This window comes from Artemia sp. Qi Xiang Cuo, chromosome 17 (assembly GCF_049724085.1).
Source record: "Artemia sp. Qi Xiang Cuo chromosome 17, ASM4972408v1, whole genome shotgun sequence".
In the NCBI taxonomy this organism is placed as follows: Eukaryota; Metazoa; Arthropoda; class Branchiopoda; order Anostraca; family Artemiidae; genus Artemia; species Artemia sp. Qi Xiang Cuo.
In genome coordinates this window covers 39,069,975-39,097,141 of record NC_142810.1, presented here as the reverse complement: position 1 = coordinate 39,097,141, position 27,167 = coordinate 39,069,975, and the positions used below count along the sequence as shown (strand labels likewise).

General features: G+C 33.5%; 1 protein-coding gene across 2 annotated transcripts in view; it reads left to right on the top strand.

Moving 5' to 3' along the window:
* LOC148942183 (uncharacterized) overlaps nucleotides 1–7,827 on the top strand; it is a 28,189-nt gene extending 20,362 nt beyond the window's left edge. For both annotated transcript variants that reach the window (XM_089103116.1, XM_089103117.1), the window contains exons 2-3: nucleotides 2,049–2,180; nucleotides 7,481–7,827. In XM_089103116.1, coding sequence (XP_088959242.1) covers nucleotides 2,049–2,180; nucleotides 7,481–7,753 — 405 coding nt within the window. In that variant the 3' untranslated portion in view covers nucleotides 7,754–7,827. The remainder of the gene's footprint in view (nucleotides 1–2,048; nucleotides 2,181–7,480) is intronic.
* Nucleotides 7,828–27,167: the final 19,340 nt, after the last annotated feature.

The following is a 27,167-nucleotide window of genomic DNA, read 5'->3' as shown; positions in this document are numbered from 1 at the left end:
TATTCAAAAAGGCACTAGCCCTTTGAGTTTCCAATCAAATGAGCCTTTTTTGAAGTTTCTACGACAACGCCTTCTACAAAAACCTTATATGCCCCCAGGGCATAACTTAAAACCCTTGCCCTATGGGTTGTGGGGGATTGTCCTCCTTAAAAACATATTTTCTATCCGAAAATCAACTACGCTGAACAAAATGGCCATCTCAGAATTTTGACTGGATGTGTTGGTGGGAATGATGGGCGGGGGGGGGGGGCTAGTTGCCCTCCAATCACTTTCAACTATCAAAAAGGGCACTATCCCTTTGAATTTCCAATCGAATGAGCCTTTTTTGAAGTTTCTACGACAACGCCTTCTATAAAAACCTTATATTCCCCCGGGGTATATCTTAAAACCCTTGCCCTGAAGGTTGTGGGGGAGTTTCCTCCTCAAAACATATTTTCTATCTGGAAATCAACTACGCTGAACAAAATGGCTATCTCAAAATTTTGATTGGATGTGTTTGGGGAAATGATGGGCGGGGGGGGGGGGGGGCTAGGTGCCCACCAATAAATATCGACTATTAAAAAGGGCACAAGCCCTTTAATTTCCAATCGAATGAGCCTTTTTTGAAGTTTCTACGACAACGCCTTCTATAAAAACCTTATATGCCCCCAGGACATAACTTAAAATCCTTGCCCTGAGGGTTTTAGGGGATTCTCCTCCTCAAAAACATATTTTAATCTGGAAATCAACTAAGCTGAACAAAATGGCTATCTGAAAATTTTGATTGGATGTGTTTGGGGGAATGATGGTCGTGGGGGGGGGGGTTTGTGGGGCTAGTTGCCCTCCAATCACTTTCAACTATTAAAAAGGGCACTATCCCTTTGGATTTCCAATCGAATGAGCCTTTTTTTTAAGTTAATATGACAACGCCTTCTATAAAAACCTTAAATGCCCTCAGGGCATAACTTAAAACCCTTGCCCTGAGGGTTGTGGGGGAGTGTCCTCCTCAAAAACATATTTTCTATCTGAAAATCAACTACGCTGAACAAAATCGCTATCTCAAAATTTTGATTGGATGTGTTCTGGGGAATGATGGGCGTGGGGGGGGGGGGGCTAGTTGCCCTCCAATCACTTTCGACTATTAAAAAGAGCACTATCCCTTTGAATTTCCAATGGAATGAGCCTTTTTTGAAGTTTCTACGACAACGCCTTCTATAAAAACATTTTATGGCCCCAGGGCTTATTGTGAAACCCTTGCCCTGAAGGTTGTGGGGGAGTATCCTCCTCGAAAACATATTTTCTATCTGGAAATCAACTTGGTTTTTGAACTTCCAATGAAATGAGCCTGTTTTGAAGTTTCTACGACAACGCCTTCTATAAAAACCTTATATGCCCCCAGGGCATAACTTAAAACCCTTGACTTGAGGGTTGTGGGAGAGTGTCCTCCTCAAAAATATATTTTCTATCCGAAAATCAACTACGCTGAAAAAAAGGCTATCCCAAAATTTTGATTGGTTGTGTTTGGGGAAATGATGGGCGTGGGGCGGGGGCTAGTTGCCCTCCAATCACTTTCGACTATTAAAAAGGGCACTAGCCTTTTGAATTGCCAATCGAATGAGCTTTTTTTTGAAGATTTTACGACAACGCCTTCTATAAAAACCTCATATGCTCCCAGGGCATAACTTAAAACCCTTGCCCTGAGGGTTGTGGGGGAGTATCCTCCTCATAAATATATTTTCTTTCTGGAAATCAACTACGCTGAACAAAATGGGTATCTCAAAATTGTGGATGTGTTTGGGGGAATGATGGGCGGGGGGGGGGGGCTAGTTGCCCTCCAATCTTTTTCGACTATTAAAAAGGGCACAACAACTCTCAATTTCCAATCAAATGAGCTCCCTTTGAAGTTTCTACGACGACCCCTTCCATATGAAGTGCCTCTGGAAAAAAAATAATAATAAAACATTGGAGCCGTATGACCTTTACTATAGGCAACGCTACAGCGTTGCCTCTGACAAGTTTCCAGTTAAATCTTACGCCATCTGATAAGCTTACCAAAGTGGCTTTTTTAGGTTCTATTTCTGCATATCTCAATGGCAGCCTGTAGAGCATTACCGTGTTTAGCTTTTGACAGAAACGCAGATGTAGAAATGCTTGATCAATCAAGAGATGCATCAGATGAGTCAGAGAGTGACAATAGCAAGGTAATTCTAGCCGTTAATCCTAGTTTCAATTTCGCAGCCCCAGTAACAGTCTTTTAATGCAATGACCCCTTTAATAGTCTAAAATTCACAACAGCAGTATAATTAGATGGGGGGGGGGATTTATCATGATTAAATTATTCCTCCGTTTAATTCATGCTGCATCGATATATGAACTTATAAATGATTAAATGAAAAATAAATAGTAATGACATAAATAAATATAACATAATATAAGAAATTAATAAAAATCTAAGAACATTTATGTTAGCAAAATTAGAAAAAAAAACGGATAAATATTCATTTGGAAACTAAATTTCTTATATTTTTTATCAGCTTTTTCCATACTTGCACAAATTCACCGCAGCAACTGAGCGGAAGTTATTGTTTTTGTTGGTTTTTATTTTATTTTTTTTACAGATTTTTGAAATATTACTAAAGATTACTCCAACTAAAAACCAATAATAGAAAAAAATATATAAAAAAATAAGTCAGTACCAAACCTATTGAAAGAACGACTCAGATTAACGACAATCCAATTACTTATACTCACATACGTGTTATTACTACTATACCCATGTATTACGAAAATATCATACATTGTGTATTTGGTGTATTTTGATAAACCATATTAATGTGTATTTAGTTTATACTATTAGCGTTTTATTGCTGAAATAATCCTAGACTCATGCTCTTCTAAGAGTAGGACAATTTTTTTTTCAAGGCATCGAGTTTTATCTCCAATCAGTATTGTTGTTGGTTAGTAGAAATGTTGTATATTTATTTGTACATTTTTATTATTGTGGTAACTCTCTCTCACTCACTCTCTCTCTCTCTCTCTCTCTCTCTCTCTCTCTCTCTCTCTCTCTCTCTCTCTCTCTCTCTGTCATGTTCTCACTCTTCCTCTCTGTCTGTTAACGTTTACAGTTTATTATGTTTATTATAAATTTTACAGTTTATTATTCAGTTTATATATATATATATATATATATATATATATATATATATATATATATATATATATATATATATATATATATATATATATATATTTAAGGCGTTGTTTTTTAGCTCCAAACAGTAACAACAATTAAATTTTATTCTACAAAGTTGGTTTTCAAGAGCTTCTTGGAAAAGAATTCTCATGAAAGGTCAATACTATGCCCCTCCATTTCTAAGCTACCATAAATATATAGGGTGTCTAGGTAAAATTGTAGTCTTTAAAGAAGAACTAGAACTAGTTTCCTATGGAAGAAGAACTAGCCTTTTTCCATGAATAGAAATTTGGGTAGTGTTAATTTCCAACCCGGAGATTTCAGGCAGACAAAGACCAGAATCAAACCCTCCAGCAATCCACGTTGTTAACTGTATTGAATTATATCGATAGACGAAATCAATCTGTTCATAGGATCTAATATTTTTATCACCTGAACGTCGCGATTTCTGTATATTAAGTGGGAATGCATTTAAATCATTTGGGTAAAAAGAAAGTATTTGACGAAATATACCTGTAGAGACCAATAAAGAAAGAGAAACACAAATTTCAGTATTAGCAAATAAAGTTCAGATTGTAAAAAATAATATTTTACACTAATTAATTACACAGATTTACTGCAAAATTTAGGTAAAAAGGCTAAATATTGTTATAGACCAAAAGAAAATCCAATAAGAGTCTGCCAAAACAATGCCTTAGGGCTGAAGGTTTGACAATTCAAGCCCCTTACATGCTGTTCCACTAGTCCTAACAAATCTAGATAAATTATGTAGATTTCATTTTTGCCTGTTAGTTAATATGCCATCTACCTTTTAATGCATTTCTCTTCCACAATCATGCCTGCTTGGGTATGGCTCCTACTCACAATAGGAAAGTTGAATTTTGTGGTAACACTTTTTGAATCGTAAGAACTTATTTCTTACCTAAATTTAGGGTCTAAATGATAGGGGAAGCAGTGACATCGGTTGCCCGTTGTCCACAGTGGAGTAATGGAGTATGGGTTACAGGCTCAGGGGGATAATTATCGGGCTTCGATAGGAGAGTGGAAGATTAAGCTCTGGTAAAGTAGCTGCAGTTGAGCTAAATGATTTTCAGCTGAATCAGTTATCTTTTTAGATTTTCATATGGCTTGTGCATGTGTGTCTCGTCTTCTAGCCTCTAAGGGGGATATATCCTAGTCATCATCCGAGGTTGAAACCAGGAGACAATGAGCTTGAATGTCTTCAGTTGTAAATTTGTCGCTCAAATGCTGTTTCTTTTGGTTGAATATACTCAGTATGTTGACAGGATTGAGTTCAACTTTCTTCCTCGACCCATTCAACTCTATCAAACACCCCTCAACTCTCTCAGTGCTTAATGCATGCTGTTTGTCTCATTCTTTCGATAAGTCAATACTAGTTTAATATAGTCTAATAGATATTAAAAAATTCAGACAGAAAGATCTAACGGTTATCTTGTTAGGGGTGAAGTAAGACAAAATAAAACCTAGAGAGTGAGAAACACAGAGAAAGAGGCTAAAAAGAGAATGGGAGATATGGAGAGGGAGAACGAGAGAGAAAAAGAGGAACCTAGGGATAGGGAGAAGAGAAAGGTAAAAAAGAGAATCAGAAAAAGGGAGAGGGATATAAAGCTTTAAGAGCAGAAGATTCAGAAAGAGAAAGAAAATAGGGAGAAATTGAGAAGCCAAAGAAAATGCTTGCAAACAGAGGAGCATAAACTAGAATATAGTCAAAGAAAAGTCTCATGTCAAAAGTCTCAGTAGACCTATTTAGAAAATTGAAAGGACCATTTTGACTGGCCGGATTGTAATTCCAAAGATAAAGAGAATGCAGAGTGATCGAACATCAGTGTTTTCATTATCCTCACATTTTGAGGGTTTACCTGAATTTTTCCAAAAGAAAATTCACTTCTCCAAAATTTCCAGAAGATCAAAGTTTGTAAATGAGTGAACGTTTGCATTAAATACAAATAGATTAGTTTTAGTCAAGGTTATTTTTTTAGGGATATGACAGAGAATCCAGTTTTCAGTCCTGAAAATTCGGGGAAACCCAGATAAATTCAAAAATGTTGGAAACACTGCTTAAAACCCTAAATGTTATCAGTTTTTGTTTTTTAGTGTTGTGAATCTGTTAGAAGTGACTTAGCATTATACGAATGAATTTTAAGATATTCAGAATTTTGTAAACTATTCTTTTAAATTTCGGGACAAAAACTAAATATTAAAGAGAAAAAAATGGTAAAGACAAAATGTCACACATTCTATATTTATAAAAAAATTATTATCTGAGATTCATGAGATGCCAGCAGGCCTCATCCTATTGGCCTGTTCAGCCTACTAATACATTGGGTCTTGCGTATTGTATATATGTTACATTTAATCAATAATTATTCAATAAAATAGATATCACAGCTATGGCAAGTGCTGCGACTATCTTACGCTACTTAGTTCCTAGGATGATTTTTAAGGCTCGTTTTTGCACTGTTTCAATTTCATCGTTTAGGTTGTTGAAGTTAAGTGCTTGTGGTTCTCAAACTGGGCATGTGTATTCAAGGAAAGGGCGTACGTAACACGTGCACTTGAGCATTAGATGTTTTTTAGGAAACCCAAATCGATTCAATGTGGTTAAGGATCGCAACACGTAGTTGCCCTTTCTTACAAGGTTCGTAACGTGTGGGCTAAATGAACAATCGTTACTGAACATCACACCAAGGACAACTGTATTCAAATTGGTAGGGTACCAGGGGTCAGGGCAAGCAGGTTCTCTTTACAGAGGATTGAAGCGCATCACTTTGGTCTTATTAACGTTAATCTAAGCCCCACCTGAACTGATCCTTGAATTTGTATTTTAAGTCACTATCGAACTGGGGTATTACTTGAGACCTTTTAATGAGCTTGTATTTCAGCAGGGCTGACAATAATAACAAATTTGGATCTTTCTTTAGCGTTTCACAAGAAAACATAGTTTATGAGGGCTAAGAACAAGAGGGCAGCAAGTTTAGTGCCTTGTTGACCACCACATGTTGTTTCCGCCCACTAGAGTCAAGATCTCCGGTAAAAAGTGCATAGACACACTGATATAGATGTCTCAAGAAGTCTACTATCAGTAGTAGAGTGGCCTTTCTAGCACCCATCCGTTTCAGATTCTTCAAAGCCGTGATATGGCGTAAAAAATATAGCACCTTACAATAGTCAGCTAGAAGCAGATCAATTATTCTACCTGCTTTGTCTATCCAGCCAGTAATTAGATAGTAGAGCCACAATAAGTAGTGAGTCGTGCTGCTACCTTTAAGGTATGTGTGCTAGTAAGGGTAGAGGCAAAGGCATATTTGTGACTAAATTTCATGATATACGAACAAATCGGTCACTTTGGCTCAATTGGGGGTAATTAATATGGGTTGGAGTTCAACACAGGATTGGGGGTATTTTAACTTAGGAATAACGCGTACGGAAGCTCTCTTCCAGGCTCACGGGAACTGTTGCTCTCTGAAGCATTGGTTGATAATGAACGCCACAGGCTTAGCTAGAAATACTGCATGGTCAATGAGCAGCCTGGCAAGCAACTCACCTGGATACAATGCTCAGTTCCTTTTTACCTTTTCAAGTTCTTTGAAAACCGCGTATATAGATATTTCCGCAATGTGTCCTCCGGGAAAGCTGGACGAGAGGTTTTCAATGTTCTCTTCAGTGAATGATGTGTAAGTAAAACATGTCGCACCGAAAAACGAATTTATTTCAGTCGACGGCACTAAAGACCCATCATTTTTCTGTATCTTCAAGTCACTATTAATGAGTTTTCCAGACAAACGTTTGACTTAAGAGTGCCGCTTACGGGAGTTAGTAATCACTTTGCCACAAACATATGCTTTCTTAATGGCGCTATTTATTTTCACAATATGAGTTGAGCAGCCTTTTTGCTGTGCAACTTCTCCGGTCGAATGGAGTTAACTTCGGGTCTTGATTATATCAGGTCAGGACCGAAATAGGGAACACGTTGACTTTCAAAGGTGAATTTCTACATTCATCAGGAACAATCGCTAGTGAATGTCAACATTCATATATCTGAATGTTGACATCCATCAGTGAAAGTCGACATTCGGCAATTTCAGTCTTTCACGGTTTCATACAATGTAAATAAGAGTGCAGTAAATAATGTACTGACTTATATGCTATTCGATTTTTCAAATTGAGTTATTTTGGTGTTTTAATGCAGGTAAGCTTCAGTGTATTAACAAGTAATAATGTATTTTCTGCTCATTTATAAAACCTAGTGTTTTTTCTTATTTAATGCAAGCATCTATTTGGCTTTAGGAACGTGGCCTGGTCATATTTTTTCCATGGAGAGCAAAAAATAGAATGTCTAGGAAAAATACTGCTGACACTAAAGGAAATTCGAAAACGTTAGCCAATGAAGAAGCAACTTTGTTTGAAAAGGAAGGAGAAAAATCAACAGAAAGCCAGTTAACGAGGGAACCTTTGGTTACAGAAAATATTGTTAATATAAATGACATAACTGCTGGATTTTCAAACTGGATAGCCAATAATGAAGAAGAAGTACCCTTTAACCTAATCATTGTTCCTTAATAATTGTGAAAAATACGTCTTATCCCATTGATCTTTGATTTCTTTTGGTAAAATTATATAAGGTTCAGCATTAACGGTCGATTGACTACATAGTCATAGTCATAGGTGCTTTCAATAATGACCAAAGGGAATATTTTCTGTGAATTCAAGACAGGATCAGAAACAGTGCAAGGCCGTCAATTGGAAAGGGGGCATAGAAAGAGGGCTATTTGTACCCTAAATGTTTGTCCCCCTTCTATTTTTGTTTGTATTATCCTTGGAAAATTCCTTTTTTGGTGCTTTTATAAGAGAAAGTTAAAAAAAATTAAAAAATTTTCCCCTCTCATATTTTCATGAACTAATGCCTCTAATTACAGTTATGGATTCATTTAGATGAGTTTCTCGATTTTTTTATGCCACCCAAATTAATTAGAAAATAGTCGGAATAACATTCTACGCTTTGCAGAAAATAAAGACCTGAAGATTCATTTTATCTTAAAAAAAGACGTTTTTTTAAGTCTTATAGGTAAACCTTATGTTTGATTCTATAAATTAACATTACAATTTATATAATAGTAAAGATATTGGCATAAAGAGGAACTAATAAGAATCCCAGGTGTTTCACATTGCCATTCCGTAACGCAAGCTACTTAACGGGAGAATGTACAATGGCTTATAATTCATCTCACAAAGATAATCTTTTAATCAAAATCCAATTTACATTTTCATGTAGCTTCCGTGGTATTTTTTCATGGAATTCGGGGGAGGATAAAAATCAATTTTTCAAAGTCTAGTTAAAACAATTTTATATTTTTTTTTTAAACGAAAGTATCAACGAAATGCCATATTTCATGGCATTTTCCCCCGTACCCCTTCCCCTAAATTGATTTTCCTGTATATTTTAAGCGAACAACTATGGTAAACCTCCTTTATAAATGCGAAATAACTTTTGTTATGCAATCCAGAGCTGAACCGGAAAATGCACTTTTTCTTTTTAAATAATTCAACGCCATCTAGTCTATTCTGATAACACAATCGCTTGTTAGACTACATTATGAATGAAAACATCATTGTAGAACTCAACTTTCGAAAGTCAAACACATTTATCGGGTTTTCTGAAGTTATGAGCAAAATGTAATACACCTTTCCAAAAAAATCTTCAACGCCGTTGAAAATTATGTTAATCTTAAAGATGAAGGCAAATTCGTTGTGTGCTAAAATTTGTAAATAAAATTAATATAGCTGTAATTCAACTAATTCCTATCATAGGCAGCGCAATAGCGCTGCCAAAGTAAAGAACGATGTTGGCACAATGTATTATTTTTTTTTTTTTTCTTGGTCTTAGACCAGGGCACTTTTTATCGAAGAAGTTGTCGTAGAAACTTCGAAAAGGGCTGATTCGATTGGAAATTGGAGAGTCTAGTGCCCTTTTTAATAGTCAAACGTGATTGGAGGGCAACTAGCAACCCCCTCCCCCCCTTACGCCCATCATTCTCCCAAACACATCCAATCAAAATTTTGAGATAGCCATTTTGTTCAGGGTAGTAGATTTCCAGATAGAAAATATGTTTCTGAGGAGGTCAATCCCCGACAACCCTCAGGGCAAGAATTATGAGTTATGCCCTGTGGGTATATAAGTTTTTATTAAAATCTTTGTCGTAGAAACTTGAAAAAGGGCTCATTCAATTGGAAATTCAACGGTCTAGTGCCCTTTTTAATATTCGAAAGTGATTCGAGGGCAACTCCCCAAACACATCCAATCAAAATTTTTAGATAGGAATTTTGTTCAGCGTAGTTGATTTCTAGATAGATATTATGTTTTTGAGGAGGACACTCCCACACAGCCCTCAGGGCAAGTTATGCCCTGGGGGCATATAAGGTTTTTATAGAAAGTGTTGTCGCAGAATTTTCAAAAAAAACTTATTCGAATGGAAATTCAAAGGGCTAGTGCCCTTTTTAATAGTCGAAAGTGATGGGAGAGCAACTAACCCCCCTCTCACGCCCACCTTTTCCCCAAACACATCCAATCTAAATTTTAAGATAGCCATTTTGTTCAACGTAGTTGAAAGTTCTGGAAATTAGGTCTTAGAGGATGACAACCCCCCCCCCCCCACAGCCCTCACGGCAAGGGTTGTGAGCTATGCCCTTGGGATACATAAGGTTTTTATAGAACTTGTTGTCGTAGAAACTTCAAAAATGGCTAATTCGATTGGAAATTGAAATGGCTAGTGCCCTTTTTAATAGTCGAAAGTGATTGGAAAGTAACTAACACCCCTTTTGCGCCCACCATTTTCCCAAAAACATCCAATCAAAATTCTGAGATAGCCATTTTGTTCCAAGAAGTTTAAAGTTCAGGAAATTATACCTTTGCTTAGAACACTCCCCCCACAGTCTTCAGGGCAAGGGTTATAAATTATTCCCTGGGAGCGTTTTTATTGAAATCTTTGTCGTAGAAACTTGAAAAAGGGCTCATTCGAAAGGAAATTCAAAGGGCTAGTGCCCTTTTTAATAGTCTCGGGAGTGATTTGAGGGCAACTATCCCCCCCCCCCTCTCACGCCCACCTTTTCCCCAAACATATCCAATAAAAATTTTTAGATAGCCATTTTATTCAACGTAGTTGAAAGTTTTGGAAATTAGGTCTTTAAGGATGACAACTCCTCCCCCACAGCCCTCGGGACAAGGGTAATAAGTTATGCCCTGGGGGCATACGCGTATAAGGTTCTTATAGAAAGTGATGTTGTAGAAACTTCAAAAAAGGCTCATTCGATTGGAAATTGAAAGGGCTAGTGCCCTTTTAATAGTCAAAAGTGCTTGAAGGGCCACGAACCCCCTCAAACGCCCACCATTTCCCCAAACACAACCAATCAAAGTTATGAGATATCCATTTTGTTCAACGTAGTCGAAAGTTCTGGAAATTAGGTCTTTTAGGATGATAACCCCATCAGAGCCCTCAGTGCAAGGGTTGTAAGTTTTACCCTGGGGGCATATAAGATTTATATAGAAAGTTGTTCTCGAAATTTCAAAAAGGGATCATTTGATTGGAAATTGAAATTGCCCTTTTTAATAGTCGAAAGTGAGTGGAGAGTAATTAACCCCCCCCCCCCCTCTCACGCCCACCTTTTCCCCAAACACATTCTATCAAAATTCAGAGGTAGCCATTTTGGTCAACGTAGTTGAAAGTTCCGGAAATTATGTATTTAAGGATGAAAAACCCCTCAGAGCCCCCAGGGTAAAGGTTGTAAGCTATGCCCTGGGGGTATATAAGGTTTTTACAGATAGGGTTGTCGTAAAAACTTCAAAAGGGGCTCATTCAATTGGAAATTGAGAGGGCTAGTGCCCTTTCAATAGTTGAAAGTGATTGGAGGGAACTAACCCCCCTCTCACGCCCACCATTCCCCCGGACACATCCAATCAAAATTTTCAGATAGCCATTTTGTTCAACGTTGCAGAAAGTTCTGGAAATTAGGTCTTTGAGGATGACAACCCCTCCCCCCATCTCTCAGGGCAAGGTTTGTAAGTTATGCCCCGGGTGCATAAGTAGAGAAGGAAGTACCATTTCTATGGCCCCTCCGTACCAAACAGGTTTTTCTGGTAGGTATTCTATTCTAGAGGTCATTACACTCTTTGCCAAGAGATTTACGCAATTAATTAAACCTGTATTATAAAACCAGCGCGTCTTGTTTCGAGTTTTAACGGACAAGTTTTTGAAAAGCATACAATTTTTTTTTCTTGTTTAGCATTTGCAAAAAAGGGGTAATTAGTGAGTGGAAATTTTTTTAATGCTTTTACAATCGAAGATGTTTGATTAACCTTTGCAAAAAAAAGGGGTAATGGGATTTGTGAATTGGAGGAGATGGCATGATTATGTACTGTATAATACACAAGTGATGTTTTGGAGCGTATTGTCAATTTAACGAGAAATGACTTAAATGTGTTTTGTGGGAGATGGGTTGCATGGAGGGTTGAGTTGCATGAGAGTTCAGTTAAAGGGGGTACAGTTACACGGGGGTTTCGGTTATACAGGGCTTCAGTTACACGGGGGGTCAGTTGCACGGGGGTTGATTTAAATGGAGATTGAGTTCCACGAGAGTAGTGCTTTGTCGTGGTTTAGCTTGTCACAGTTTTAAAAGAGCTTTACGGGGATTGAGAGACTCAGTTGCCGGATTCCGTGTGGTTTTTATTTAATTTGTGGTCATTAAAAAAGAAATTTTTTTTTTAAATAATTTGTTAGTTCATAATTTAAATTATAATTAATGGTATTGATAGACTCAGTTGCCGTATTACATTTATTTTTTCTTTACTTTTTGGTCATGTTTTGTATCTTTTAAAAGAGCTTTACAGAGTTTGAGAGACTCAGTTGACTAATTCCGTGTGATTTTTCTTTACTTGGTGGTCATTAAAATCGAATTTTTTTTGTTAAATAAGTAGTTTTTGTATCTTTTAAAAGAGCTTTACGGGGTTTGAGAGACTCAGTTGCCTGATTCCCTTTGGTTTTTCTTACTTGGTGGTCATTAAAAACGAAATTTTTGTGTTAAATAAGTAGTTTTTGTATCTTTTAAAAGAGCTTTAAGGGGTTTGAGAGACTCAGTTGCCTGATTCCGTGTGGTTTTTCTTTACTTGATGGTCATTAAAAAGAAATTTTTGTGTTATATAAGTAGTTTTTGTATCTTTTAAAATAGCTTTAAGGGGTTTGAGAGACTCAGTTGCCTGATTCCGTGTGGTTTTTCTTTACTTGGAGGTCATTAAAAACAAAATTTTTGTGTTAAATAAGTAGTTTTTGTATCTTTTAAAAGAGCTTTACGGGGATTGAGAGACTCAGTTGCCGGATTCCGTGTGGTTTTCCTTTACTTTGTGGTCATTAAAAACGAAATTTTTGTGTTAAATAAGTAGTTTTTTTATATTTTAAATGAGCTTTCCGGAGCTTGAGAGACTCAGTTGCCTAATTCCTTGTAGTTTTTATTTTCTTAATGTTCAGTAAAAACGAAATTTTTGTGTTAAATAATTATTTTTTGTATATTTTAAAAGATATTTACTTTGTTTGTTAGAATAAGCTGCCGGAATAAGAGTGGTTTATCTTTAATTTTTTGTAAATAAAAACAAAATTTTTGTGTTAAATAAGTAGTTTTCGTATCTTTTAAAAGAGCTTTACGGGGATTGAGAGACTCAGTTGCCAGATTCCATGTGGATTTTCTTTACTTGGTGGTCATTAAAAATAAATTTTTTGTGTTAAATAACTAGTTTGTGTATGTTTTATAAGAGATTGAAGGGGTTTGAGAGACTCAGTTGGCTGATTCCGTTTAGTTTTTTCTTTACTTTGTTTTCAGTAGTTTAAAAATTTATTTTATATGTCAATTTTTTTAGATACTATTTTTACTAATTAAATTTTGTTTTTCTTTAGATAGTTGTAATTAAAAACGAAATTTGTGTGTTAAAAAAGCAGTTTTTATATCTTTTAAAAGAGCTTCACGGGGCTTGAGAGACTCAGTCGCCTGATTCTGTGGGGTTTTTCATCACTTGGAGCTAATTAAAAAAGAAATAGTTGTGTTAATTCATTAGTTTTTGTATCTTTTAAAATAGCTTTACTGGGTTTGAGAGACTCAGTTGCCTGATTCCTTGTGGTTTTTCTTTACTTGGTGGTCATTAAAAACAAAATTGGTTTGTTAAATAAGTAGTTCTTGTATCTTTTAAAAGACCTTTAAGAGGTTTGAGAGACCCAGTTGCCAGATTCCGAGTAGTTTTTCTTTACTTGGTGGTTATTAAAAACGAAATTTTTGTGTTAAATAAGTAGCTTTTGTATCTTTTAAAACAGATTTACTGGGTTTGAGAGACCCAGTTGCCTGATTCCGTGCGGTTTTTCTTTACTTGGTTGTCATTAAAAAAGAAATTTTTGTGTTAAATAAGTATTTGTTGTATCTTTAAAAATAGAGTTAAGGGGATTGAGAGACTCAGTTGCCTGATTCAGTGTGGTTTTTCTTTACTTGGTGGTCATTAAAAACGAAATTTTTGTGTTAAATAAGTAGCTTTTGTATCTTTTAAAAGAGCTTTAAGGGGTTTGAGAGACCCAGTTGCCTGATTCCGTGCGGTTTTTCTTTACTTGGTGGTCATTAAAAACGAAATTTTTTTGTTAAATAAGTAGTTTTTGTATCTTTTAAAAGAGCTTTACGGGGATTGAGAAACTCAGTTGCCGGATTCCGTGTGGTTTTTCTTTACTTGGTGTTCATTAAAAACGAAATTTTTGTTGTAAATAAGTAGTGCTTCTATCTTTTAAAAGAGCTTTACGGGGTTTGAGAGACTCAGTTGCCGGATTCCGTGTGGTTTTTATTTACTTGGTGGTCATTAAAAATTAAATTTTTGTGTTAAATAAATAGTTTTTGTATCTTATAAAAGAGCTTTAAGGGGTTTGAGAGACTCAGTTGACTGATTCCGTTTGGTTTTTGTTTACTTGATGGTCGTTAAAAAACGAAATTTTTATTTTAAATAAGTAGTTTTTGTATCTCTTAAAAGAGCTTTACGGGGTTTGAGAGACTCAGTTGCCAGATTCCGTTTGGTTTTTCTTTACTTGGTGGTCATTAAAAACGAAATTTTTGTGTTAAAAAAGTAGTTTTTGTATCTTTTAAAAGAGCTTTAATCAAAATTAAATTGCATTTACTACTTTTCATTTAAACTAATGCAGTTTCTATAAAAAATTTGAAATTATTTCGTTTAAACTTCTATAAAGTTAAGTTAACATGTTTATCTCCAATCCCCACTCAAGAATTTTGATCTGTAAGATCTGAGACAAACCGGTTTGTAATTGCATTCAGCATATGTGATAGAATTGACTATGGTACGAAAAGAGCTCGTAAAACTGCAGTTGCTATAAAAAAGGCTGAATTACAAAATCAAAATTAAATTGCATTTACTACTTTTCATTTAAACTAATGCAGTTTCTATAAAAAATTTGAAATTATTTCGTTTAAACTTCTATAAAGTTAAGTTAACATGTTACCAAATTCCACATTATTGCACAGAAATATCAAAATCGTAGGTTAGAAAAGCACAGGCTATTTTTTTATTGCATTCAGCATATGCAATAGAATTGATTTTCGACGTATTTAAAAAAAAACAATTCAAATTGAATAATCTGGTAGATGGATAGAACTAGATCTTAACTAACAATTGTTAGTGGTATTGTTACAATTGTTACCATGTAGAAGTACAGAATGATTTAAAACTGTATTAAAAGTTCAGAAACACATCTATACTATTTGCTAACAATAGCAGAAACACATTTACCTTCTTTCAAACTATTTTAATTTAGGTACTTGTTCAATATCTCCAACCCCACTCAAGAATTTTGATCTGTAAGATCTGAGAAAAACCGGTTTGTAATTGCATTCAGCATATGCGATAGAATTGACTATGGTACGAAAAGAGCTCGTAAAACTGAAGTTTCTATAAAAAAGGTTGAATTACAAAATCAAAATTAAATTGCATTTACTACTTTTCATTTAAACTAATGCAGTTTCTATAAAAAATTTGAAATTACTTCGTTTAAACTTCTATAAAGTTAAGTTAACATGTTACCAAATTCCACATTATTGCACAGAAATATCAAAGTTGTTAGTGGTATTGTTACAATTGTTACCATGTAGAACTACAGAATGATTTAAAACTGTATTAAAAGTTCAGAAACACATCTATACTATTTGCTAACAATAGCAGAAACACATTTACCTTCTTTCGAATTATTTTAATTTAGATAGTTGTTCAATATCTCCAACCCCACTCAAGAATTTTGATCTGTAAGATCTGAGAAAAACCGGTTTGTAATTGTATTCAGCATATGCGATAGAATTGACTATGGTACGAAAAGAGCTCGTAAAATTGCAGTTTCTATAAAAAAGGCTGAATTACAACATCAAAATTAAATTGCATTTACTACTTTTCATTTAAACTAATGCAGTTTCTATAAAAAATTTGAAATTATTTCGTTTAAACTTCTATAAAGTTAAGTTAACATGTTACCAAATTCCACATTATTGCACAGAAATATCAAAATTGTTAGTGGTATTGTTACAATTGTTACCATGTAGAACTACAGAATGATTTAAAACTGTATTAAAAGTTCAGAAACACATCTATACTATTTGCTAACAATAGCAGAAACACATTTACCTTCTTTCGAATTATTTTATTTAGATACTTGTTCAATATCTCCAACCCCACTCAAGAATTTTGATCTGTAAGATCTGAGAAAAACCGGTTTGTAATTGCATTCAGCATATGCGATAGAATTGACTATGGTACGAAAAGAGCTCGTAAAACTGCAGTTTCTATAAAAAAGGCTGAATTACAAAATCAAAATTAAATTGCATTTACTACTTTTCATTTAAACTAATGCAGTTTCTATAAAAAATTTGAAATTATTTCTTTTAAACTTCTATAAAGTTAAGTTAACATGTTACCAAATTCCACATTATTGCACAGAAATATCAAAATTGTTAGTGGTATTGTTACAATTGTTACCATGTAGAACTACAGAATGATTTAAAACTGTATTAAAAGTTCAGAAACATATCTATACAATTTGCTAACAATAGCAGAAACACATTTACCTTCTTTCGAATTATTTTAATGTAGGTACTTGTTCAATATCTCCAATCCCCACTCAAGAATTTTGATCTGTAAGATCTGAGAAAAACCGGTTTGTAATTGCATTCAGCATATGCAATAGAATTGACTATGGTACGAAAAGAGCTCGAAAAACTGCAGTTTCTATAAAAAAGGCTGAATTACAAAATCAAAATTAAATTGCATTTACTACTTTTCATTTAAACTAATGCAGTTTCTATAAAAAATTTGAAATTATTTCGTTTAAACTTCTATAAAGTTAAGTTAACATGCTACCAAATTCCACATTATTGCACAGAAATATCAAAATTGTTAGTGGTATTGTTACAATTGTTACCATGTAGAACTACAGAATGATTTAAAACTGTATTAAAAGTTCAGAAACATATCTATACAATTTGCTAACAATAGCAGAAACACATTTACCTTCTTTCGAATTATTTTAATGTAGGTACTTGTTCAATATCTCCAATCCCCACTCAAGAATTTTGATCTGTAAGATCTGAGAAAAACCGGTTTGTAATTGCATTCAGCATATGCAATAGAATTGACTATGGTACGAAAAGAGCTCGAAAAACTGCAGTTTCTATAAAAAAGGCTGAATTACAAAATCAAAATTAAATTGCATTTACTACTTTTCATTTAAACTAATGCAATTTCTATAAAAAATTTGAAATTATTTCGTTGAAACTTCTATAAAGTTAAGTTAACATGCTACCAAATTCCACATTATTGCACAGAAATATCAAAATCGTAGGTTAGAAAAGCACAGGCTATTTTTTTTATTGCATTCAGCCTATGCAATAGAATTGATTTTCGACGTATTAAAAAAAAACAATTCAAATTGAATAATCTGGTAGATGGATAGAACTAGATCTTAACTAACAATTGTTAGTGGTATTGTTACAATTGTTACCATGTAGAACTACAGAATGATTTAAAACTGTATTAAAAGTTCAGAAACACATCTATACTATTTGCTAACAATAGCAGAAAAACATTTACCTTCGTTCGAATTATTTTAATTTAGGTACTTGTTCAATATCTCCAACCCCACTCAAGAATTTTGATCTGTAAGATCTGAGAAAAACCGGTTTGTAATTGTATTCAGCATATGCGATAGAATTAACTATTGTACGAAAAGAGCTCGTAAAACTGCAGTTTCTATAAAAAAGGTTGAATTACAAAATCAAAATTAAATTGCATTTACTACTTTTCATTTAAACTAATGCAGTTTCTATAAAAAATTTGAAATTATTTCGTTTAAACTTCTTCAAAGTTAAGTTAACATGTTACCAAATTCCACATTATTGCACCGAAATATCAAAATCGTAGGTTAGAAAAGCACAGGCTATTTTTTTATTGCATTCAGCATATGCGATAGAATTGACTATGGTACGAAAAGAGCGGAAACTATCTCTTAAAAAAAAAAAATTTGCTCACCAAGTTTGGCGAAGTAAATTCTTCTATTCGTGTTCCATTTCATGCTTCAAATTGTAAGAAGGAACTGAATATACATCATACTGTTTTTAAGTGATTTTATACGTATCTTGGATTAAGTCTCTTCTTAACATTATTCTGCAATAACGCTACATCCTGGGGATTAAAAGAGTCAAATTTCACCTTAAAACGCTAACATATCTGATCAAGTAATTTAAGTATTAGGATAAATTTCGTAGGAAACACTCGATACCCTTAAGATGTCTGATTCAAATTATTAAACCTATGGAAATTCTTGATTATGTTATTCAGTCACTTTTACAGAAACTGTACATTTTTTGTTACCAAATTCGGATCTAGATTTGATTTTTACAGAAACTGTACATTTTTCTTACCAAATTCTGGTCTAGATTTACCTTTGATTCGAACTGTAAGTAAGGAGCGACACGGCTCAATAGTAACCGAAACTCTAAAAGCCAATTAATAGCTTTCTCGTATGCTGTTACAAAACTCCTGGTTAATACAAAAATCACGAAGACTAAAAGCTTTAGTGGATTAAATAAAAAAAATAACCACGGGTGGGACCCCCACCACCAAGGTTAGGTTATCTAACATTTCTAGGTGCCCTCCCCCCCCCCCCGGGGGCCCCGGGGACTGAAAACCAACCACGGGTGGGACCCCCACCACCAAGGTTAGGTTACCTAACATTTCAAGGTGACCCCCCCCCAACCCCAGGGCCACGGGACCGAAAGCCTGACACGGGTAGGACCCTCACCACCAAGGTCAGGTTAGGTTAGATTAGGTTAAGTTACCTAACATTTCTAGGTTAACTTACATCAGGTTAAGTGGCGCGCCACTTAACCTGATGTAAGTTAACCTTGAAATGTTAGGTAACCTAACGTTTTTTAAGAGATAGTTTCCGCTCTTTTTGTACCATAGTCAATTCTATCGCATATCCTGAATGCAATAAAAAAATAGCCTGTGCTTTTCTAACCTACGATTTTGATATTTCGGTGCAATAATGTGGAATTTGGTAACATGTTAACTGAACTTTATAGAAGTTTAAACGAAATAATTTCAAATTTTTTATAGAAACTGCATTAGTTTAAATGAAAAGTAGTAAATGCAATTTAATTTTGATTTTGTAATTCAACCTTTTTTATAGAAACTGCAGTTTTACGAGCTCTTTTCGTACCATAGTCAATTCTATCACATATGCTGAATGCAATTACCAACCGGTTTTTCTCAGATATTACAGATCAAAATTCTTGAGTGGGGTTGGAGATATTGAACAATACCTAAATTAAAATAATTCGAAAGAAGGTAAATGTGTTTCTGCTATTGTTAGCAAATAGTATAGATGTGTTTCTGAACTTTTAATACAGTTTTAAATCATTCTGTAGTTCTACATTGTAACAATTGTAACAATACCACTAACAATTGTTAGTTAAGATCTAGTTCTATCCATCTACCAGATTATTCAATTTGAATTGTTTTTTTTTAAATACGTCGAAAATCAATTCTATTGCATATGCTGAATGCAATAAAAAAAATAGCCTGTGCTTTTCTAACCTACGATTTTGATATTTCTGTGCAATAATGTGGAATTTGGTAGCATGTTAACTTAACTTTATAGAAGTTTAAACGAAATTATTTCAAATTTCTTATAGAAATTGCATTAGTTCACATGAAAAGTAGTAAATGCAATTTAATTTTGATTTTGTAATTCAGCCTTTTTTATAGAAACTGCAGTTTTACGAGCTCTTTTCGTACCATAGTCAATTCTATCGCATATGCTGAATGCAATTACAAACCAGTTTTTTTCAGATCTTACAGATCAAAATTCTTGAGTGGGGATTGGAGATATTGAACAAGTACCTACATTAAAATAATTCGAAAGAAGGTAAATGTGTTTCTGCTATTGTTAGCAAATAGTATAGATATGTTTCTGAACTTTTAATACAGGTTTAAATCATTCTGTAGTTCTACATGGTAACAATTGTAACAATACCACTACCAATTTTGATATTTCTGTGCAATAATGTGGAATTTGGTAACATATTAACACAACTTTATAGAAGTTTAAACGAAATAATTTCAAATTTTTTATAGAAACTGCATTAGTTTAAATGAAAAGTAGTAAATGCAATTTAATTTTGATTTTGTAATTCAGCCTTTTTTATAGAAACTGCAGTCTTACGAGCTCTTTTCGTACCATAGTCAATTCTATCGCATATGCTGAATGCAATTACAAACCGGTTTTTCTCAGATCTTACAGATCAAAATTCTTGAGTGGTGTTGGAGATATTGAACAAGTATCTAAATTAAAATAATTCGAAAGAAGGTAAATGTGTTTTTGCTATTGTTAGCAAATAGTATAGATGTGTTTCTGAACTTTTAATGCAGTTTTAAATCATTCTGTAGTTCTACATGGTAACAATTGTAACAATACCACTAACAATTTTGATATTTCTGTGCAATAATGTGGAATTTGGTAACATATTAACATAACCTTATAGAAGTTTAAACGAAATAATTTCAAATTTTTTATAGAAACTGCATTAGTTTAAATGAAAAGTAGTAAATGCAATTTAATTTTGATTTTATAATTCAGCCTTTTTTATAGAAACTGCAGTTTTACGAGCTCATTTCGTACCATAGTCAATTCTATCGCATATACTGAATGCAATTACAAACCGGTTTTTCTCAGATCTGACAGATCAAAATTCTTGAGTGGGGTTGGAAATATTGAACAAGTATCTAAATTAAAATAATTCGAAAGAAGGTAAATGTGTTTCTGCTATTGTTAGCAAATAGTATAGATGTGTTTCTGAACTTTTAATGCAGTTTTAAATCATTCTGTAGTTCTACATGGTAACAATTGTAACAATACCACTAACAATTTTGATATTTCTGTGCAATAATGTGGAATTTGGTAACATGTTAACTTAACTTTATAGAAGTTTAAACGAAATAATTTCAAATTTTTTATAGAAACTGCATTAGTTTAAATGAAAAGTAGTAAATGCAATTTAATTTTGATTTTGTAATTCAGCCTTTTTTATAGAAACTGCAGTTTTACGAGCTCTTGTCGTAACATAGTCAATTCTATCGCATATGCTGAATGCAATTACAAACCGGTTTTTCTCAGATCTTACAGATCAAAATTCTTGAGTGGGGTTGGAGATATTGAACAAGTACCTAAATTAAAATAATTTGAAAGAAGGTAAATGTATTTCTGCTATTGTTAGCAAATAGTATAGATGTGTTTCTGAACTTTTAATACAGTTTTAAATCATTCTGTAGTTCTACATGGTAACAATTGTAACAATACCACTAACAATTGTTAGTTAAGATCTAGTTCTATCCATCTACCAGATTATTCAATTTGAATTGTTTTTTTTTAATACGTCGAAAATCAATTATATTGCATATGCTGAATGCAATAAAAAAATAGCCTGTGCTTTTATAACCTACGATTTTGATATTTCTGTGCAATAATGTGGAATTTGGTAACATGTTAACTTAACTTTATAGAAGTTTAAACGAAATAATTTCAAATTTTTTATAGAAACTGCATTAGTTTAAATGAAAAGCAGTAAATGCAATTTAATTTTGATTTTGTAATTCAGCTTTTTTATAGAAACTGCAGTTTTACGAGCTCTTTTCGTACCATAGTCAATTCTATCGCATATGCTGAATGCAATTACTAACCAGTTTTTCTCAGATCTTACAGATCAAAATTCTTGAGTGGGGATTGGAGATAAACATGTTAACTTACCTTTATAGAAGTTTAAATGAAATAATTTCAAATTTTTTATAGAAACTGCATTAGTTTAAATGAAAAGTAGTAAATGCAATTTAATTTTGATTAAAGTTCTTTTAAAAGATACAAAAACTACTTATTTAACACAAAAAATTCGTTTTTAATGACCACCAAGTAAAGAAACACCACACGGAATCCGTCAACTGAGTCTCTCAATCCCCTTAAAGCTCTTTTAAAAGATACAAAAACTACTTATTTAACACAAAAATTTCGTTTTTAATGACCACCAAGTAAAGAAAAACCACACGGAATCAGGCAACAGAGTCTCTCAAACCCCTTAAAGCTCTTTTAAAAGATACAAAAACTACTTATTTAACACAAAAATTCCATTTTTAATGACCACCAAGTAAAGAAAAACCACACGGAATCCGGCAACTGAGTCTCTCAAACCCCGTAAAACTCTTTTAAAAGATACAAGAACTACTTATTTAAAACAAAAATTTCGTTTTTAATGAACACCAAGTAAAGAAAAACCACACGGAATCCGGCAACTGAGTCTCTCAATCCCCGTAAAGCTATTTTAAAAGATACAAAAACTACTTATTTAACATAAAAATTTCGTTTTTAATGAACACCAAGTAAAGAAAAACCACACGGAATCCGGCAACTGAGTCTCTCAAACCCCTTAAAGCTCTTTTAAAATATACAAAAACTACTTATTTAAAAAAAAAATTTTTTTTTTAATTACCACCAAGTAAATAAAAACAACTCGTAATCCGTCAACTGAGTCTCTCAAACCCCTTAAAGTTATTTAAAATGATAAAAAAAATAAATATATAAAAAAAAAAATTGTATTTTATTTACCACAAATTAAAGAAAAATCACTCGGAATCCGACAAGAGAGTCTCTCAAACCCCGTAGAGCTCTTTTAAAAGATACGAGAACTACTTATTTCACACAAAAAATTCATTTTTAATGACCAGCAATTAAAGAAAAACCACACGGAATCTGGCAACTGAGTCTCTCAATCCCCGTAAAGCTCTTTTAAAAGATACAAAAACTACTGATTTAACACAAAAATTTCGTTTTTAATGACCACCAAGTAAAGATAAACCACACGGAATCAGGCAACTGAGTCTCTCAAACCCCTTAAAGCTCTTTTAAAAGATACAAAAACTACTTATTTAACACAAAAATTTCGTTTTTAATGACAACAAAGTAAAGAAAAACAATTCTTACTTAGTATACAGATTCTCTCATACAAATTAACTAAATAATAATATAATAATCATATTAAATAATCCAAATAGTTGAAATAATTAAATTAAACAAAATAACATTCATTCAAACCTTACTAATTCACATTAGTATATAAAACACCTTAAAGATAATATAAGATATAAAAAAACTACTGATTTAAAAAACAAATTTCGTTTTTAATGACCAAAAAGTAAAGAAAAACCAGACGGAATCAGGCAACTGAGTCTCTCAAACTCCTTAAAGCTCTTTTAAAAGATACAAAAAATACTTATTTAACACAAAAATTTCTTTTTTAATGAATACCAAGTAAAGAAAAACCACACGGAATTAGGCAACTGAGTCTCTCAAACCCTGTAAAGCTCTTTTAAAAGATACAAAAACTACTTATTTAACACAAAAATTTCGTTTTTAATGACCCCCAAGTAAAGAAAAACCACATGGAATCAGGCAACTGAGTCTATCAATCCACATAAAGCTCTTTTAAAAGATAAAAAAACTACTTATTGAACAAAAAAATTTCATTTTTATTGATCACCAAATAAAGAAAAACCACACGGAATCAGGCATCTTAGTCTCTCATACTCCGTAAAGCTCTATTAAAAGATACAACAAATGACCACCAAGTAAAGAAAAACTACACGGAATCAGGCAACTGAGTCTCTCATACCCCTTAAAGATCTTTTAAAAGATACAAAAACTACTTATTTAACACAAAAATTTCATTTTTAATGACCACCAAGTAAAGAAAAACCACACGGAATCCGGCAACTGAGTCTCTCAATCCCCGTAAAGCTCTTTTAAAAGATACAAAAACTACTTATTTAACACAAAAATTTCATTTTTAATGAACACCAAGTAAAGAAAAATCACACGGAATTAGGCAACTGAGTCTCTCAAACCCTGTAAAGCTCTTTTAAAAGATACAACAAATGACCACCAAGTAAAGAAAAACCACACGGAATCAGGAAACTGAGTCTCTCAAACCCATTAAATATATTTTAAAATATAATAAAACTAGTTCTTTACCACATAATTTTCTTTTTTATTGACCACCAAGTAAATAAAAACCACATGGAATCCGGCAACTGAGTCTCTCAAAACCCGTAAATATATTTTAATATATAAAAAAAATTCTTATTTAAAAAAAAAATTTCGTTTTTAATGACTAACAATTAAAGGAAAACTAAAAGGAATTATACATCTGAGTCTATCAAGTCCTGTAAAGCTCTTTTAATACTTACAAAAAATAATTATTTAAACAAAAAATTTCTTTTTTAATGACCACCAAGTAAAGAAAAACCACACGGAATCCGGCAACTGAGTCTCTCAATCCCCGTAAAGCTCTTTTAAAACTGTGACAAGCTAAACCACGACAAAGCACTACTCTCGTGGAACTCAATCCCCATTTAACTCAACCCCCGTGCAACTGAACCCCCTTGTCACTGAACCCCTGTATAACCGAAACCCCCGGGGAACTGTCCCCCCTTTAACTGAACTCGCATGCACCTCAACCCACCATGCACCCCCTCGCCCACAAAACACTTTTCAGTCATTTCTCGTTAAATTGACAATACGCTCCAAAACATCACTTGTGTATTATACAGTACATAATCATGGCATCTCCTCGAATTCACAAATCCCATTGCCCCTTTTTTTTGCAAAGGTTAATCAAACATCTTCGATTGTAAAAGCATTAAAAAATTTTCCACTCACTAATTACCCCTTTTTTGCAAATGCTAAACAAGAAAAAAAAACTGTCTGCTTTTCAAAAACTTGTCCGTTAAAACTCGAAACAAGACGCGGGGGTTTTATAATACAGGTTTAATTAATTGCGTAAATCTCTTGGCAAAGAGTGTAATGACCTCTAGAATAGAATACCTACCAGAAAAACCTGTTTGGTACGGAGGGGCCATAGAAATGGTACTTCCTTCTCTACTTGCATATAAAGTGTTTATTGAAAGTGTTGTCGTGGAAACTTCTAAAGGGCTTATTTGATTGGAAATTGAAAGGGCTAGTGCCTTTTTTAATAGTTGAAAGTGATTGGAGAGCGACTAACGCCCCTCTGACGCTCACCATTTTCCCAGACACATCCAATCAAAATTTTGAGATAGCCACATTGTTTAACGTAGTTGAAAGTTCTAGAAATTAGGTCTTTGAGGATGACAACCCCCCTCACAGCCCTTAGGGTAAGGGTTGTAATTTATGCCCTGGGGGCATATAAGATGTTTATAGACCGTGTTGTCGTAGAAACTCAAAAAGGGCTCATTCGATTGGAAATCGAAAGGCCGAGTGCCCTTTTTAATAGTTGAAAGTGAATGGAAGGCTTGACATTTTTATAGTAAAGATCGATGTGGGTATATATGTACTATTTTTTTTTTAGACTAGGGCACATCGTATCGAATGAGTTGTCGTAGGATCTTCGAAAAGGGCTCATTCGATTGAAAATAGAAAGGGCTGATGCCCTTTCTAATTGTCGAAAGTGATTGGAGGGAAACTAATCCCCCTCCCATGCCCCCCCACCCATTTTCCTTTATGTTTAAAAACTGAATGTTGCCATAAGATTAAATCAAAATGCACTGTGTTAATGCTAATCCCCAATAAGGCATCTCAGCAGTATCCCAAGAACGACTGAGGGTACTATGTTCAAACTTTTGGGGCTACTTCTGCTGTTAAATTTAACCAAATCAAAATAGCGTAAGTGTATCCAAGCTATCAAAGAAAGTAAACAGATTTTTTTATGAATGGTATCAAGTTTTCCATTTCAGGTCAACTAGAGGGGGTATTAAACTAAATTAAAAAATATTATTTGTTTCTATATTTTTAAAAGGGTGTCTGTTGTTAAAAATTGCTGAAAATTTTGCTCCAGCATAAAAATAGTAGGCAAAACTATAAATTCTTAAAAAAAAACGAAAAGATTTAAAGTATTATTTTCTTTTTCCCTGAAAAGACTATGTCAATATAAAACGAACAGAAATTATTTAAAAAAACTTTTTCCACAAAATAAGTTTTTCAAAGAAAAGTAAAGAACTCCATTAAACAAAAAATGAGTAAAAATCAAATGAAATAATCTACCAAGCCTGAAACTACCCCAAATCAGCATCGATAAATAAATGAAACCCAAAACAAACAGAAATTACAATAAATAACCGAGTCAGACTCAAAACAAGCAGAAATTAATATAAGTTGGGCTCAAAACCTTTATGCTTTCCCAAGGCCAGAACATAATTTGCACTCGAATGAAAAAAATACAAATGAATGTGCTTTGTCAGTTCAATATATACATATACTGATATATAGTAATCAAAATGTTAATATTACTTGATATATGAAAGCTATAAAAGTAAGAACATTTATATTTTTTTTCAGTAAAGTGAAATGTCTTGACTTTTCTCTGTCTACAATTAGCCATGTCTTGATGCAACCTATGCAACCTACTGCAAAATACTTGATAACTTCAATTCATAACTTGATCAATTCTAGCCTTGGGAAGGCATAGGGGTTTTGAGCCCAACTTAAGTAAAATTCTGCTCGTTTTGAGTTTGACTCGGTTATTTATTGTAATTTCTGTTTGTTTTGGGTTTCATTTATTTATCGATGCTGATTTGGGGTAGTTTCACGCTTGGTAGATTATTTAAGATAATTTCTTAAACCACATTGGCCTGACATCACATAAAGAAAGAAAAACGAGCAAAAATGGGGTTTTTATAGGCCAAATGACGATACTGAAAAAACAAAGCGAATATTTCGAGAGGACAAGCGCCTCTCTTCTTCAGCACGAAACGAAACGATGTATCAATAAAAGCCAAAAATTAAAAGAATTAAAACCAACTACCTAACAACCATAAAAGCGAGTTATTCGCCAATATCCGAGATTTGCACAAAATCCAAAAAAAAAAACATGAACTGCCATAGACGGATACTAGCGAGCAACTGATAAATGAAAGGAATCAATTCATTCACTCGAAAAAACAAAACGAACCAGCAATTAAATAAGTTGGAAAACTATGTCATTTGATTTCGGATTTTAATTTTATTTCGCATGATAAAGGTATTGTCCAGCACTACAGAGAAGCTGTTGAAATTTATAAATACCAACATTTAGGTCTAGCTTTAAACAGAGATTCAGGTGATTTAAGAATAAAAGAGTCATATTTCGGTTTTCTCAAGAGAGAAGCCGATACGTTAGTAATCCCTGAAATAAACCTTGAACCACTTTCCCAGTCATCTAATCAAACACGTGAACAACCCCTTAGGTCTCAAAGGGTGTCTGCAAGAAATGCCTTAATTAAAATCCGAAATCAAAGGACATAGTTTTCCAACCTATTTAATTGCTGGTTCGTTTTGTTTTTTCGAGT